The following is a 14,524-nucleotide window of genomic DNA, read 5'->3' as shown; positions in this document are numbered from 1 at the left end:
TTTCTTAGCTGCAATTGTGCCCGGTTCAAAAAACTTCTGCAGGAGGAGCCGGCAAATCACAAAAGGGGTTAAGTCGAGGAGGGGTACTTAAATATTTATGTTGTTGAAACCTGAAAAGCCTGAGCCGTTACCTGGTCATTGGAGAATGGTATTGAAATAGTTACAACTATCAACTATGCGGCGGATTTTTTCCCCTTCAATTCCTTGCACACTTTCCCCATATTCTAGCTCGGGCCAATACTCGCAGCACTAAGGTTACATACAGTTTAGGGGAACTTTGGGCATCATTATTAGCCACGGGTGGATTCCGCGATGTATGTACATAGATAGATAGCCGTGCAGGACGAGGTCCTCAGGAGTCTGCGGCCCAATTCAAGCGAGGTCTTCTATTCCCGGGGAGGGCGGTTGTGACTTGAAGAATAGTATTGGTAGAGTAGTAGAGGAGAGGCTGCTTGCTGTCTGCGGATTTCAGAGTGTGTAACTCGTCCTGCCTCCTTCGCCGCTGCTGATCAATTCAAGCCGAGACGGAGGAGAGCCGACGATGGCGGTTTGGTTTGCTGGAGACTAAATATTTAACACCCACCCTACGCTACGCACGCAGCAGCATAGCATGGAGCCCGACACCATCACGGCCCGTTTCGGTTTTGAAGCGCTCTCCTCTCGACCCTGGCGCGGATCTTTCATCCCAGCAAAAAATCCTGTCCTTGGCCTCGCGGTCTCTGTTGGCGATGTCTGGGCAACCTCGTCTCCGTTGAACGCCCACTCCGGCTGATCCTCGCCGGAGACAACAACTTTGTTCCACGAGAGGAGTTTCCCTTGTGGCATTTCTGCCTTTTTCTCCTTTCTCCTTTTGTGTGTTTGCCCCGAGCGCCGAAACAGTCCTCTTGAAGATTTGTGGCTCAAACAACCCTGGGGCCCACTGCAGCAGAGACAGCACAGTAGTACGTATGTACAGTACATTTCATGTACAGCAGTACGGCAGCACAGCATCAGGGTCGAGTCAGGCCCCGTATCTCGTTTCTCAGGACTGGGATGTGCCTATCGCCCATGGGCCTGGGGGCGGACAAACACTGCCTGCATATTGTTCTGGAAATTTAGCAGTTCCGCCCTGTTCCAATTCGTTTCCCCTGGCATCTTTTCATGCGGCTCCAATCACCAAGTGTGCGTCTTCACTGCAAGCCCCCGCGATATTATTTCAGGAGGTTTTTCTACGGCTGCAATCGTCTTCTACTTCTTTTATCGCCCAAAAAGTCTTTCCCGGCTGCATTACACACGGTTTCAGATAATCCGTCTTCCAATACCATCGCCCATCAGCTGTAGACACCGGTGACCCTTGCCCAGACTCCCCTCCAGGGTTCTCATCTCTGGCATAACACGAGCATATCCCTCGATCGGTGGTGGACTCTCGAGTGCGTGCGCCTATGTCTGCTATCAGGGATTGCCCATTAATTGGCCGTTCCTGGTTACCAGCGTCAGCTCTTATAAAGGCACACGTTGTTACAGCAATCCATGGGATTTATGGGATTTTCCCAGAGGACTATGCATCCCGCATTGCTTCCTCGGTGTTTCTTGCACAGTTCGAGATAAAGTTGGAGTCGACTCAAGCTGTTTTGAATTACGGATTTCTGCAGGCTTACCCCAGCCTATACATAGCCGGTCTGAGTTGATTCCACAGGAAGCAGAGTATCCCCGGACGTCTCTCGTCCCTGTGAAATTCCTAAGCCAGAGCTCCATGCTCGTGCCACCATTATTCTGGCTGCAACCTCAACAATTCCGACTCCAGGGGATAAACCTGGAAATAAACCTGGAAATAAACCTGGACAACCCCAATGCCTAGCTGCTCTTACGCTAAGCTAGATGAAGTGTGCATGCATGCTGTCAGCAAGACAACCTGGCAGCTTTAGCACTGTTCTGGCTTTCGGTCTCCAGCATGGTGGTACCATTGTTAGTATTTTATCCAAACCGTGTTTCCCAGTGCCCCGATGTAGTGGATCCTGATCGCTACTGACGGAAGGGCCGAGCCCGGAATTTTTTGTGTTCTACCATCGGGTATACGATCAGAAAAAAACTGATTTTTGTTGCCTGTATTTTGTTTTGTATTTGTTTTACAATGATAGCAGCCCCTCCCCTTGACAGTCGAAAATTGGCAATGCCCAATGCAACTAAAAATTGTCGAAGCAGATGCTGACACCCACCACCGCATTCTGTTCCTCAATGTGGCAACTCCATGCTAGCCTAGTGTGTCCAAGCTAGGCTAGAGGCCGAGGGTGAGACGCCAGCGGGCCTCGAGACATGCTTCATTGGGACGTGACTGGGGTATTTCGGGTGCACTGTTATTATGCCCGCAAAATTGCTAAGTCACAGTGGATACACCGACGGCCGACGGTGGCGTAAACACTCTTCTCAAAAGGGACAACGACACTCTTTGTCAGTTGGGGGAATATTCAAGGCCCCCATCCCGTTTAATGCCACGGCTCCGAGTGAGCAGATGAAGCAGACATTCCCCAACCAAACCGTGCAGCATGGGCCGAGGACAACCCTTTCAACTCATCTTCGCTGGAACCAAGGTGATTTTCCATCTTTTTGTTCCCTGGCCTATGTCAACCGAAACCAGCTCCATGCGTTTTGATTTGCGACAATCCGGCCTCAACGTACTTGGGGTAGACCGCGAGACTGCTATTACGTATTTCTATGGCCATCACTACAACTTCCTGCGCTTGTTTACTTCTCTGCCGAAGTGGGTGCGGGCGTCGAAACGCCTGGTATTGGTTGGAGCAGACATCCCGCCATTTCGCAGTCAAGGAAAATCCACAACCCGGTTTGATATACAGAACTTGCCGCCCCGAGTTCTCCCTCCTGCTGCAGCTAAGCCTCCCGGGCTAATCCTCTATCCTGCCATGACTAGGTATATCATCCCTAGCCATCACTCCTCCTTGGCTCTCTTTATTCCCCGTGGGACCTTGAGTGTCAAACCATTCCCCCCTTCAGCATTGGCACATATATCGACTTCAGTTCAAAGTAGCAAACTACGACTGGGTTTAAAAGGAAAGTATATATGTTATTGCTACATTTGCAAGTTTCTTTTTTTTTTTTTTTTTCTCCCGAGTCTTCTTCTTTTCTCTTTTCTCACCTTTCTTTCGTCTACATCTCGCCTAGACTGTGCCATTCTTTACTTAGAGATGAATACCTTCACGGTATGAATACCTTGATACTACCTCAATTGCTTACTATATTATACCTCCCCGCACCTGGTGTCGTCCCATAAAATCTTGCCAGCATAGACTGTGACCAGATTCATGCTTACCCCGGACCATTTCTTTTCCTGGTTTAAGGCTCTTTGAAGCTGGACCTCTTCACCTCGAGCCCTCGGACTCCAGAGACCTTTATAATGTGAAATAAGGGCACACTTTTGTAAACAATTACTCGGTATCACCTACATTGAACCTTTTGACGCGCGGCACAGGAGCTGAAAAGGAGACTATCAAGATCACCAGGGGCCAGTTTAGGAGAGGAAACATTACATCTTCTGTCAGACCTTATACTGTGACACCCATGTTATCAAACCGGCGTTAAATGCCTCGCGACAAATCTATTGGACTATCTAACCTCAACACCTAAATTCAAAGATCCTGGGGAAAGGCTGTTTCAGCCTCAATGCAACTGTGTGAACCTCAAAATCCTTATGAAAAGAACGACATTGATACCTGTGCTCTATTTACCTACCTCCTTCGGACCCCAATCTTCTGGAAATAGGCGGATGAGTGTCTAGCAACTGAACCCCATCGAAAAATATACAGTGTAACACATTGTTGTTCATCGTGCCGTCTCTCGTGTCTCCCATTTCCATGCGCCAGGTTGACGCTAGTTGGAATATCAACAACTGGAACCCGGCCGACAGCCGCTCAGCCCCGAAACTTTAGGCCATTCCCAACTGTTATGAACGATCGCGATTTGCTCCAAATCGACCCGATCGACCGGAAGCGTTTTGAATTGGAGCCCAGGGCGCATTTAAGTGTTGCTCCTGCTAGTGAAATCAAAGGTCATCCCACAATAAATTTCAAAAAAAAAAAAAAAAAAAAAAAAAAAAAAAAAAAAACATTGAAGCAGAGACCCAGAATGAGATAAGAAATATAAAAACAATCTTATCTGAAACTGAAACGGAATATCTGGAGGGCAACTCTGAATTTTCAATGCCATCGACTTCCGCGAATTGGATTTCAGGAGCTTACTTGACCTCTAATCCTGTCGAAAGCCACAGCATTAAAACCAACGATAATGATGCTGAAGAAGGAGACTGTGAGAATGAATTAGCCATTGGCATATGTGACGACCAACTTGAGAGAGAGAGCCATGAGGGAAATGGACAACGCCAGCCTGGTGGAGGTGGCCATGCAAAAGTACCAGCCGACTGGCAGACAGGAAAGGGGAAGATGAAACGCTTCCGGTAGGTTATTTTCTAGCCGTCAGTGTTTTTGCGGATATGGGCTAATCATAATCCAATTACCACAGACTCTCGCATAACCAGACTCGATTTCTCATGAACGAATTTGCTCGCCAAGCTCATCCGGATGCCGCTCATAGGGAGCGCTTGTCGAAGGAGATCCCAGGTCTAAGTCCGCGTCAGGTGCAGGTTTGGTTCCAGAATCGGTAGGTTAACTGCTCTTTTAAGCATATTTGCCATCTCGCCCATTTACATTGCTTATTATGAAACCGGTAGGCGAGCCAAACTAAAACGTCTAACAAACGACGATCGAGAACGGGTGTTGATCTCGAAGGCCTTAGCGGATGGCTTTGACATCGCACGAAGCATTCATTCGCCGTACGGGAGTTGGCACCAATCTTCCCACACCCTCGCTTCCCCTGGGAGTTACTTAAATGCCAACCAGGAAGGGGGAGAGGAAGATATACTTACGCCTTTGATAGTCGATATTGTGGGCAGGCTAAGTGACGAAGACTATGCGATATCTCCGTTAAGCGCTTCCTCTAATTACGACAGCTACTTCCCCTCACCGGCTTCAGCGTCAGCCTCTGGGTCAGAACTTGATATGCCGCCAATAACAATAGGAGGCGATATCGCGTCGCATTGCCCATCATTTTCCAACCCGCAAACATCAAGCTTCCAATATATGAGTCCGTGCACGAGTCCTGGTAGTTTTTCCCATTCTACTTCGCAAACTTCTCATCATCACATCCAGGCTATGGAACAACAAGATACGACGAGACAGAGGGCAGGATCATTGAGATCCCCTCCCCGAGCAAGCATATCATCTACCCACGCCTACATGGGGTTGGATATGCCATGTAATACCCACTCATATGACAATATCACCTCGCAGACGTTCATGGATACCAACGTTAGCCATGCACGTAAGTACTAATAATACCTAATCCACCAAAGCATAGGATTGCATCGGCTTACGATATATATATAACACCAGCCCACAGCCAACTACATAAATCAGGCCAGCCACCCAAACCCTCATGACCCTTCGGCTACGCACAGCTCCAACCAGCCTCCCTCCCGAATTACACCTGGACACAGGATACTGAAAACAAGGCGATGATGGCCTACAATCCGCTCCTCTACCAGACATGCATATCCTGCGCGAAGACCAATTATCTCCTTTCAGCACCACCACCACCACCATCACCACCGTTGGCATAGGCCCATTCGACATTTCCTATCCCGAGCGCAACTCTTCATCACTAAGCCTCCCGGCATCCTTTATCCCATATTAGCTCGAATGGATGGGGAGAGGAATGCGGGCTGGCAAATAGCATCGACGCGGAATTCCCCAAGGGATTGCCTATGAAATAAGGTATAGCTTACCCAAGTATACATACTTGGGGAGATTTCGTGGTTCTCAATAAAATCGGGAGGGTATTGATATTTTGTATATACGATATTCTTCTCCTTTTGTTTGTCTGTTTTAAAGGATCTTGGACTGAAACCCTATTCCTATTTCGCTTATATGTTGTTTCGCAGGAAATTATTTCTTCTGGAGATTGATTTCTTTCTTTTTTGTCATCTATCCCATTTCATTATCCCTCTATACTCTAGTTCGCTAGACGTTCGGATAATTTTTTTTTTTTTTTCTTTCTTTCTTTCTTTCTTTCTTTTCTTTTTTTTTCTTTCTTTCTTTCTTTCTTTCTTTTCTTTTTTTTTCTTTTTTTTTTTTTTTTTTTTTTTTATTACTCCGTATTGTCTCAAGGACAAGACAAGTAAGATGGGAGGGTATTTGCCTTGAATGTTTAATGGTGCCATGACAATGACTGCAAGAAGTTAACTAGGTCAATAGGGACATATATGTGGTTATGTTTTGCACTCTCTTCTCTTGTTTTGGAATCATTTAATCCCGGGCGGCCTTCTGCTATTTTACATTGTCAATTCTTTTTTCTGTTTGCCTCCGTTCCAAAAAATTCTCCCGTCCTAGTCAATATAGTACAGTACAGCAACATTGATGAGTATCTGATAAGAAAACGCCGAGGGGCACGATGACGAGTGGTACGATCCCGAGTGGTTCGATTATCTGACTCCGCCAATTGAACCATGAATGAGATGACATGACATACAGCGTAGAGCTCAAACGTCTGGCCCAGCGAGCGCCCGTCCAGCCAAAGAGGTTGCGGCGATTGGCAACACAGGGCCGATCTTGCCTCTCGGGCGGCAGAAAGTTAAAATAAAATGAGTGGGCCGCGGCCCCACACGCTTTGCTGGTCAGGATGGCGGCGGGCGGCGGCCAATCAGAGCTCAGGCGTTGTTAATGCATCGATGACTTCATTGTTGAGTCCCGCCGCTGAGAAGAACTATATAAGAGGTGTACAGGTATATGTATAAAACTACTTGATATTTTGATTTATTCGCTTTTATCATCTTACTGTTATCCGATATTCAATATCTGATCTCATCCATCCAATCCATTTGAGAAGGTTCAGGCACGAACCCTAATCACCTCCATCCTCCATCCCCCGTACATCTACATCTACATCTTCTCTATCAACCACCTACCTGCCCAGGTCTCAGAAACATCAAATTCCACCACCACCAGACCAGCCCAGACCACACAAGGTGAAATATCGAACAGAACCAAACCAGCAAAAAATAAACAATGACCATCCCACCCCTCTCATGCTGCCACGCCTCCAAGCAAGGGTGCGTCTGCGCCGCCCAAGCCAGATGCTCCTGCGGCAAGCAACAAGCCCTGCATTGCACCTGCGAAAAAGCAAAGACTGAAAACGACACCTCAGGCCCTAGGTGCTCATGCCGTAAGTTCTAATCCTGGTTCGCTCCCTTTCAATTTTCGTATCTGGGATCTTCCCTCTTCCCCTTTTGCATGTCATCTCAAACTTGCTTAGCTGTGCGTATCTGAAAGCTAACATAATCGCGTCCGGGGGGGTGGGAATAAAAAATAGGGAGCCGTCCAGCTGGCCAATGTACGTGTGAGCGTGCCGAATCAGAGAATCATCAGCATTTCAGCGCTGCGTGTCCGTGTGGGAAGAGAGCGTCAGGTGGGATTTTCCCCTTCCATTAACTCTTGTTTTCTTTCTCTCGAGGCCATTTCCTTGTAGAAGAATTCGCTCTGCTAACCAAAACATATGGCGTGCCCCTTCGTGAAAATCAGACTCCTGTACTTGCGAAAAGGCCCTTGATGCCGGGAACTTCCCCGGAGAGACAGACTTCACCACCAAGGCATAGATAGACAGATACACTATTGAAACGAATGCTGAGAGGACAGGAAAGGTGGGAAGGCTTGGGATGTTTGACATGGGAATCTCTTAGAGCGATTGATTAGGTACAGGGGATGTTGGGTATGATTTTGGAAACTTGACTATCCTCCTTTTGTCTGCATGTGAACAAATTTGTATTTCTTCAGTGTTTTGAGTGTTTTGCATGTAAATTGATTTTTTGGGAATTTTCTTTTATTATTGAAAGATAGATATTCATCAGTTTTCGTTATTTCTTGTCTTCATCCAAGCTTGGACCTACGGAGTAAAGAAATTGTAGATTCTCTGGGCCGTGCACTATGCCCGTTATGGTAAAAGACTACTGCTGCTTCGGGGATGGCGCCTGGCTAGTTAACTACCTCGCTACTTTTGCGCCATCTCACGCCGTCCTAACTGTTGGCCCTTACGGCCATTGCGGTTAGGTAGCGATCCCACTAGATCACATGACCCACCACTATATTATGTTCTTATAGATAGATTTATCAATACAATCTTCAACTATTCTACAGATTATAGCCTGAATAACATGTTTTTCTTTTTAGAATATTGTATCAATATTTTTTTAACACAGATAGTTTATCTTTTTTAAAAAGACTTTTACTCTTTATTAGAGATATTTCATTTTCTCTGAATCTGCTAATTAGCAGATTTATATACTTTATATTTTTAAGAAAGTATATTCTTCATTGTGAAGAATATCACTTTTTTATTTTATTTTTTATATTTAAAAGAAGCAGAGTTATCTTAATATAAGTAATACATCTATTACTTCAGAGTTCAGCTTAAGACTTAGAATTATATACTTTACTAGATAACTTATTAATAGAATAATTACTCATTATAAAAAGACTTCTAACTTATAAGATAAAACTGAGATCAGTTTTCATCAGAGTATGAAATTTGATAATAAGATAATAGATGTGGCGGGCTGCGCCCGATCAATCATATAGACTATTCTATTACACTTCATAGATTCTTCCATTCCCGATCGCCGATCCGCGGCTGCTACGAACGCGCGTAGTGTACGCTCCAATTCTCAGCCATTTCTGATCACTGATCCGCGGCTGCTATGAATGCGTGTAGTGTATGCTCTGATTCTCAGCCATTCCTGATCACCGATTCTCGGCTGCTATGAACACATGTATATTCTTCTGCTCTGAAGCTCCACCACATACATCACCTAGACTGGCCGCCGGGACCATGAATTTCATGTTTGGTCCCATTTGGTCTGGTCCCATACATTTCTTGGCGTGAATCCCGCTGGGACTGGCTATCAAAAAAACAGGTAAAGTGACTATATATCAGATCTTAAAATGGAACCATGACTTGAAAAAAATGAGAAAGTGGTCCCATTTGGTCCCATTTAGTCCCATTCTTGGTATAAAGTTACTATTTTTAGACATTTTAAGGTTTTTTTTAGACTATTTTTAATTTTTTAAAAAGTAACACTTTTTGATAATGCTCAAATGAGATTTAAAGTCATTTAAAGCAATAAAAATAATTTAAATTAAGAAGTGGAAATCATGATCTCATTTGAAAAATGTGATAAGAGTAGACAGTAAGTCTCACTGAGACAGTATGAGATTACTATCTAATGTTAAAACTGTGTAATAGAATCAGTCAAATTGGTAATGAGACTATCAAAAAATCTGGTCCTGGTTTCAGACACGGTCATACGGTCAGTCTAACATCACCACATACATGTATAAATATTCATCTTGATTGCTGATTCTCACACTTTCTCTTTCTTTTCTTCTCTAACATTTTTATCTTTATTATATAAGACCTATCTATTATATCAATCTATTCAGTGTAGGTCTCTTATACTATAAAAACATTCATTGTCTTCTTATTAGAAATAATTATTCATTGAAAGATATCTGAACATGTAATAACATATAAGAAATAGAGAAACAGTCACACAGTTAAACAGACACTGAGTTCTTAGATAGAAGCTTACTTATCAGTCACTCTGATCTTATAACTGTTGACTCTTACGGCCGTTGTGATTAGCGATTTCACTAGATCACGTGACCCATCACTATAATATGTTTCTGTAGATAGATCTATCAATACAACCTTCAACTATTCTATAGATTATAGCCTGAATGACATGTTTTTCTTTTTAGAACATTGTATCAATATTTTTAACATGAATAGTTCATCTTTTTTAAAAAGACTCTTACTCTTTATTAGAGATATTTTATTTTCTCTGAATCTGTCAGTCAGTGAATTTATATACTTTATATTTTTGAGAAAGTGCATTCTTCATTATGAAGAATATCACTTTTTATCTTTTTTTTTTTTTTACATATCTAGAAGAAGCAGAGCTATCTTAATATAAGTAATACATCTATTACTTCAGAGTTCAGCTCAAGGCTCAGAATCACATGTTTTACTAGATAACTCATTGATAGAATAATCACTCATTATGAGAAAGCTTCTGACTTATAAGATGAAACTGAGATCAGTTTTCATCAGAGTATGAAATTTAATGATGAGACAATGAAGAAACTTCAGAATAAAGAAAAGCAGAGTTAATATTCATCTGCAGAATCTGTTCATTTCAACTCTTTAAATTCTTGACTGTTTCTCACTCTCAGAATGCTGACTTTTAATGATAATCTGAATCAATCTATCTATTGTACTACAGGTAATCTTATGAATCTTATACAGATAATACTATGAAATTAAATAACTGCAGCTGAAACTGCTCAACATCTCACTACACCTGTTTCTGCACAAAGAGATACTACAAGAGATGAGTTATGAGAATATCAGAAGAAAGTCAAATATGTACTAGATATTAAATCAGTGATCATATTTGATGACTCTAATTATAAAGCCTGATATATTGATATGTTGACTGATATGAAAGTTATTGATAAAATTAATATTCTATTGAGAACTCAATGAGAATTTTCTTTTACATGTTATATTGACTCTGAGAAGTGAAGAATCTGTTTCAAGTCTCTATATAGATGTATACTATTGAGTCTTGTTGAAAATATTTAAATTACTATTGAAATCTTGAAAGCTGACAATACTGTAACTCTGTGAGATAAGATTAATATTAAATATATGATATCACTGACAGAAGAACAAGTTAATATTTTCAAGAAATTGATAAAATTATAAGTCAAGGAAAATGATTATCTTACTTTTCAGAGATATTTCTGCTATCTTGTTATCTGTCATAAGAAGCTCTGTCAGAGCACTGAGAATGTATATCATGATCTTTTTCTCAATAATCTACAAGATTATCAAAGATCATTTATCAAGACATGTTTGAATGAGTTTTTCTCTACTGATCAGAAACTCATTGTCAACATTGATATCAATAATTTGATGAAGTAACTGATCAATTGTACATTCAAGAAGATCATCACTGAGTGGAAAAAGCAGTCTCAGGCTGATTCTGTAACTGTAAAAAAGAATAAGAACAAAGATAAGAATAAAGATAAGAATAAAGATGAGAATAAAAGCACACTCATATGAAAGTGCACTCACTGCAGAAGATATAATCATACTGTTGACAGGTGTTTCATCTTACACTCTGATAAAAAGAAAAAGAAGGATGACAAGAAGAAAGAGAAGAAGAATGACTTAATAAGTTCTCAATCAGCAGTAAATACAGTAATTATGAAGATTGAGTTCTATTTCTCTTTCACAGTCACTGGAAAATCATCCTCTAGATCTTGATATTTGAACATATGTGCAAGCCTGAATATGACAGATGAGCTTCATTCTTTTTCAAATATCAAATCTTTTAATGATAACATCTCTGTCAATTCTATGACTGGGAGAACTGAGTTTGTCAAGAAGATTGAAACTGTCATCTTGAAGATTGAGAGTGATGATGTTAACTTACAGAATATTCACTATATCTCTAATATTACAGTTAATCTGCTCTTATTTACAAAGCTTGAAGATCAGAGATTCTGATTTACATTATCTTTCACTATTTTCTCATTTTTCATTTGCAGAGCTCTGAATGGCATTATTTTTCATACAGTTCAGATCACTCAGAATAATATATATAAGATCAATGAATAAGAGTTCAATGAGAATCTCAATCATCTGAACAAGGCAGTTAAGTATATTGTGATATCACACAAGTACAATTTTGACTGAAAAGTTGATCTTTCTGTGACTGCTATTACTACTGTTGATAACATTGATTCTACAGTTCTGAATACAGGCCTTAAGAATACAAGAATATCAAAGACTCTTTTGAACTGACACTGTGATCTCAGTCACATTCATGCTGATGCTATAATTACTATAGTCAAGAATTCTCATACTGAAGTCATAATTAAAGATTCTAAGACTAAGTTCTTTTGCAAGGAATGTGTCAAGACTGATATGATATGAGATTATTCAAAAACACTGATGCCTAGATCTATCTGACTTATTGAGAAGATTCATATTAATCTTGTAAATGATAAATATACATTGAAAGATCTCTCTGATCATCTCTTAGAGTTCTGTCAGAGAATTAAATACTGAATGCTTATCATCTGTGATGTGACTCACTACTATTGAGTGTATTTTTTAAAGTTCAAGAATGAGGCTGTTCAATACTTTGAGTTGTGACTCAGATTCATGAATAATCTCAGATATACAGTCTCTGCTTTTCTACAGACTGATATTGATGATGTTTTCTGATTCACATGTATACACACAGTTATGAATTCATATAATATCAAATGAGAATCAACAGCATCATATTCATTACATCAGAATGATGTTTCTGAATGTGAGATCTGTACTATTATGAAACAGATTAGAGCTGCTCTTTTGAAAGATAATCTTCTTAAGAAGTTCTGAGCAGATGTTCTAGAGACAGTGATTATAATAATCAATAATACTCTTATATCTACAGTTCTTTACAACTTGAAATTTTGATTCTCTACTGCAGAGACTTCTGTGATTCTAAGTCTATTTAAGATTTCTTGATGTGCACTTACAAATACTCTGCTGAATGTAAGACATTTTCACTGATTGAGTGCAGAGGTTTTTGTTCACTTGCATGAATCTCAGTGGCCCGCGGATAAGCTCTCTTCATGTGTCAATTCCTATCATATCATTGAATTCAGTGGCACATTGATATATCGCCTATGACATTTCAAATCTGACAAGATTATTGTCAGTAGTGATGTGAGATTTCTGATCATCAAAAAACTGATTATTACATCTGTGGAACTCATTAATCATGTTGTTGAATCAGTTGTCACATCTGTGACACTCATTAATAATGCTGATGAACCGGAACCTGATATTCATCTGATTGATGATGAAGATGCTCTCAATATTGATGATCTGAATTTCACATGATTGCAGCTCATGAAATCGCTGGCTACTTACACTTCAAGTCTTATTACAGGTAACCTCTCAAAGTTCTACAAGAATGTCACATCTCGGCCAGAGAGAATAGAAGATTATTGAAAGAAGTTCATACAATGTGAGATTACTGACCTGAAGAGATGCAATACATGAAGTCTGATCTCTAGATCTGATGTTCTGAGAGATGAACTGATTGCTTCAGACTGTTGAGTGTTTCTTGAGAAAGATAGACTCATGAATCTGAATACTGATTCTGATGATATTCTTAGAAAATCATGTTGAGTGATTTGTGATAACTGACTTAAGAAGAATTCTAGAGAAGAGATCTATGCTTCTGTCATCACTGATACTGTCAATTGTATTCTTTTTGCAATAGCAGTACTATGCAGTTGAATACTCTGTCAAGTGAATATAGTGATGACATATCTTCATGAGCATCTCACTAAGAAGGTCTATATAAGACAATTTATCAGATTTGAGACAGATTCACTGAAAACACTTGTCTGTGCAGTTGAGAATAGTCTATACAGTCTGAACTCTGCAGTGAAGATCTGATATGATTACTTAACAGCTCTGTTAAGTGATCTTGAATTTACAGTCAGCACTCATGATTCAGCACTCTGATATTATACATTCAGATATCATCTCTATATGATAATCTATGTTAATGATCTCAACATCATATCTGAAGCTTCTGAGAATGCTGATTGACTAGTGAGTATACTCAGTGAGAAATTGAAAGTCAAGAATCTACATCAGTCAATCAAGTATTTAAGTATGAAGATCAATTGTTCAGATAAGAGAATTGATTTAATATATTATCAATATATCAAATATCTTATTGAAGATTTCTACCTTGATGATGCAGCTGTTATCAGAATATCAATGAAGAATGAATTCTGTATTAATAATTTCTCTATATCTGAGAAAGAGACTGATTTCACAATTCAGTAATATCAACATAATGTGAGTTGCTTGTAATATCTTGTAGTTAAGACATGTTCTGATATCACTCACACTGTCTCACTACTCACTCAATGAAATGTTGATTCAACATCTCAATGTTGAAAGACTCTATTACATGTTATACATTATTTGAAAGAGATCATAAATCTGAGCATTTTCTACAGATGTGATCTGTATGAGAGGTTCATTTCTTTCATTTCTTTCATTTCTTTCATTTCTATCATTTCTACTGTTTCTATCAATCTCTCTGTTATCTCTGATTTCCTCAATGATTCCTACCTATTCTTCAGCTACTCGGATTCCGATTGAGCCGGCCTCTTGAATGATGATAGGAAATCAACATCTGGCTATGTTTTTAAGCTCGCAGGTGGCCTGATTTCATGGCATTCAGTGAAGCAACCTTGTGTATCTCTGAGTTTTAATGAGGCTGAATATGTGGCTCTTAGTGAGGCAGTCCGCGAGGCAACATGAATTCAGAACCTTATGA

General features: G+C 40.5%; 3 protein-coding genes across 3 annotated transcripts; 2 read left to right on the top strand and 1 right to left on the bottom strand.

The window, feature by feature from the left end:
- Positions 1-352: 352 nt before the first annotated feature.
- BDCG_08685 (uncharacterized protein) lies at positions 353-825 on the bottom strand (the record flags this gene model as incomplete). Its single annotated transcript, XM_045424469.1, has 2 exons — positions 353-505; positions 598-825. The coding sequence occupies 2 exons, from the start codon at positions 823-825 to the stop codon at positions 353-355; spliced, it is 381 nt and encodes a 126-aa protein (XP_045273171.1).
- A 2,530-nt stretch (positions 826-3,355) lies between these two features.
- Positions 3,356-6,165, top strand: BDCG_08683 (uncharacterized protein). Its single transcript, XM_045424468.1, has 4 exons — positions 3,356-4,444; positions 4,510-4,647; positions 4,718-5,367; positions 5,439-6,165. Exons 1-4 carry the CDS (start codon positions 4,191-4,193, stop codon positions 5,483-5,485), a joined length of 1,089 nt encoding a protein of 362 aa, XP_045273170.1. The 5' UTR covers positions 3,356-4,190; the 3' UTR covers positions 5,486-6,165.
- A 661-nt stretch (positions 6,166-6,826) lies between these two features.
- On the top strand, positions 6,827-8,119 carry BDCG_08682 (copper resistance protein Crd2). Its single transcript, XM_045424467.1, has 3 exons — positions 6,827-7,266; positions 7,414-7,509; positions 7,623-8,119. The coding sequence occupies exons 1-3, from the start codon at positions 7,110-7,112 to the stop codon at positions 7,694-7,696; spliced, it is 327 nt and encodes a 108-aa protein (XP_045273169.1). The 5' UTR covers positions 6,827-7,109; the 3' UTR covers positions 7,697-8,119.
- Positions 8,120-14,524: the final 6,405 nt, after the last annotated feature.

This window comes from Blastomyces dermatitidis (genome assembly GCF_000003525.1).
Source record: "Blastomyces dermatitidis ER-3 genomic scaffold supercont1.12, whole genome shotgun sequence".
Classification (NCBI taxonomy): Eukaryota; Fungi; Ascomycota; class Eurotiomycetes; order Onygenales; family Ajellomycetaceae; genus Blastomyces; species Blastomyces dermatitidis.
The sequence above is the reverse complement of the archived record's forward strand: the minus strand, read 5'-3'. Positions and strand labels throughout refer to the sequence as shown.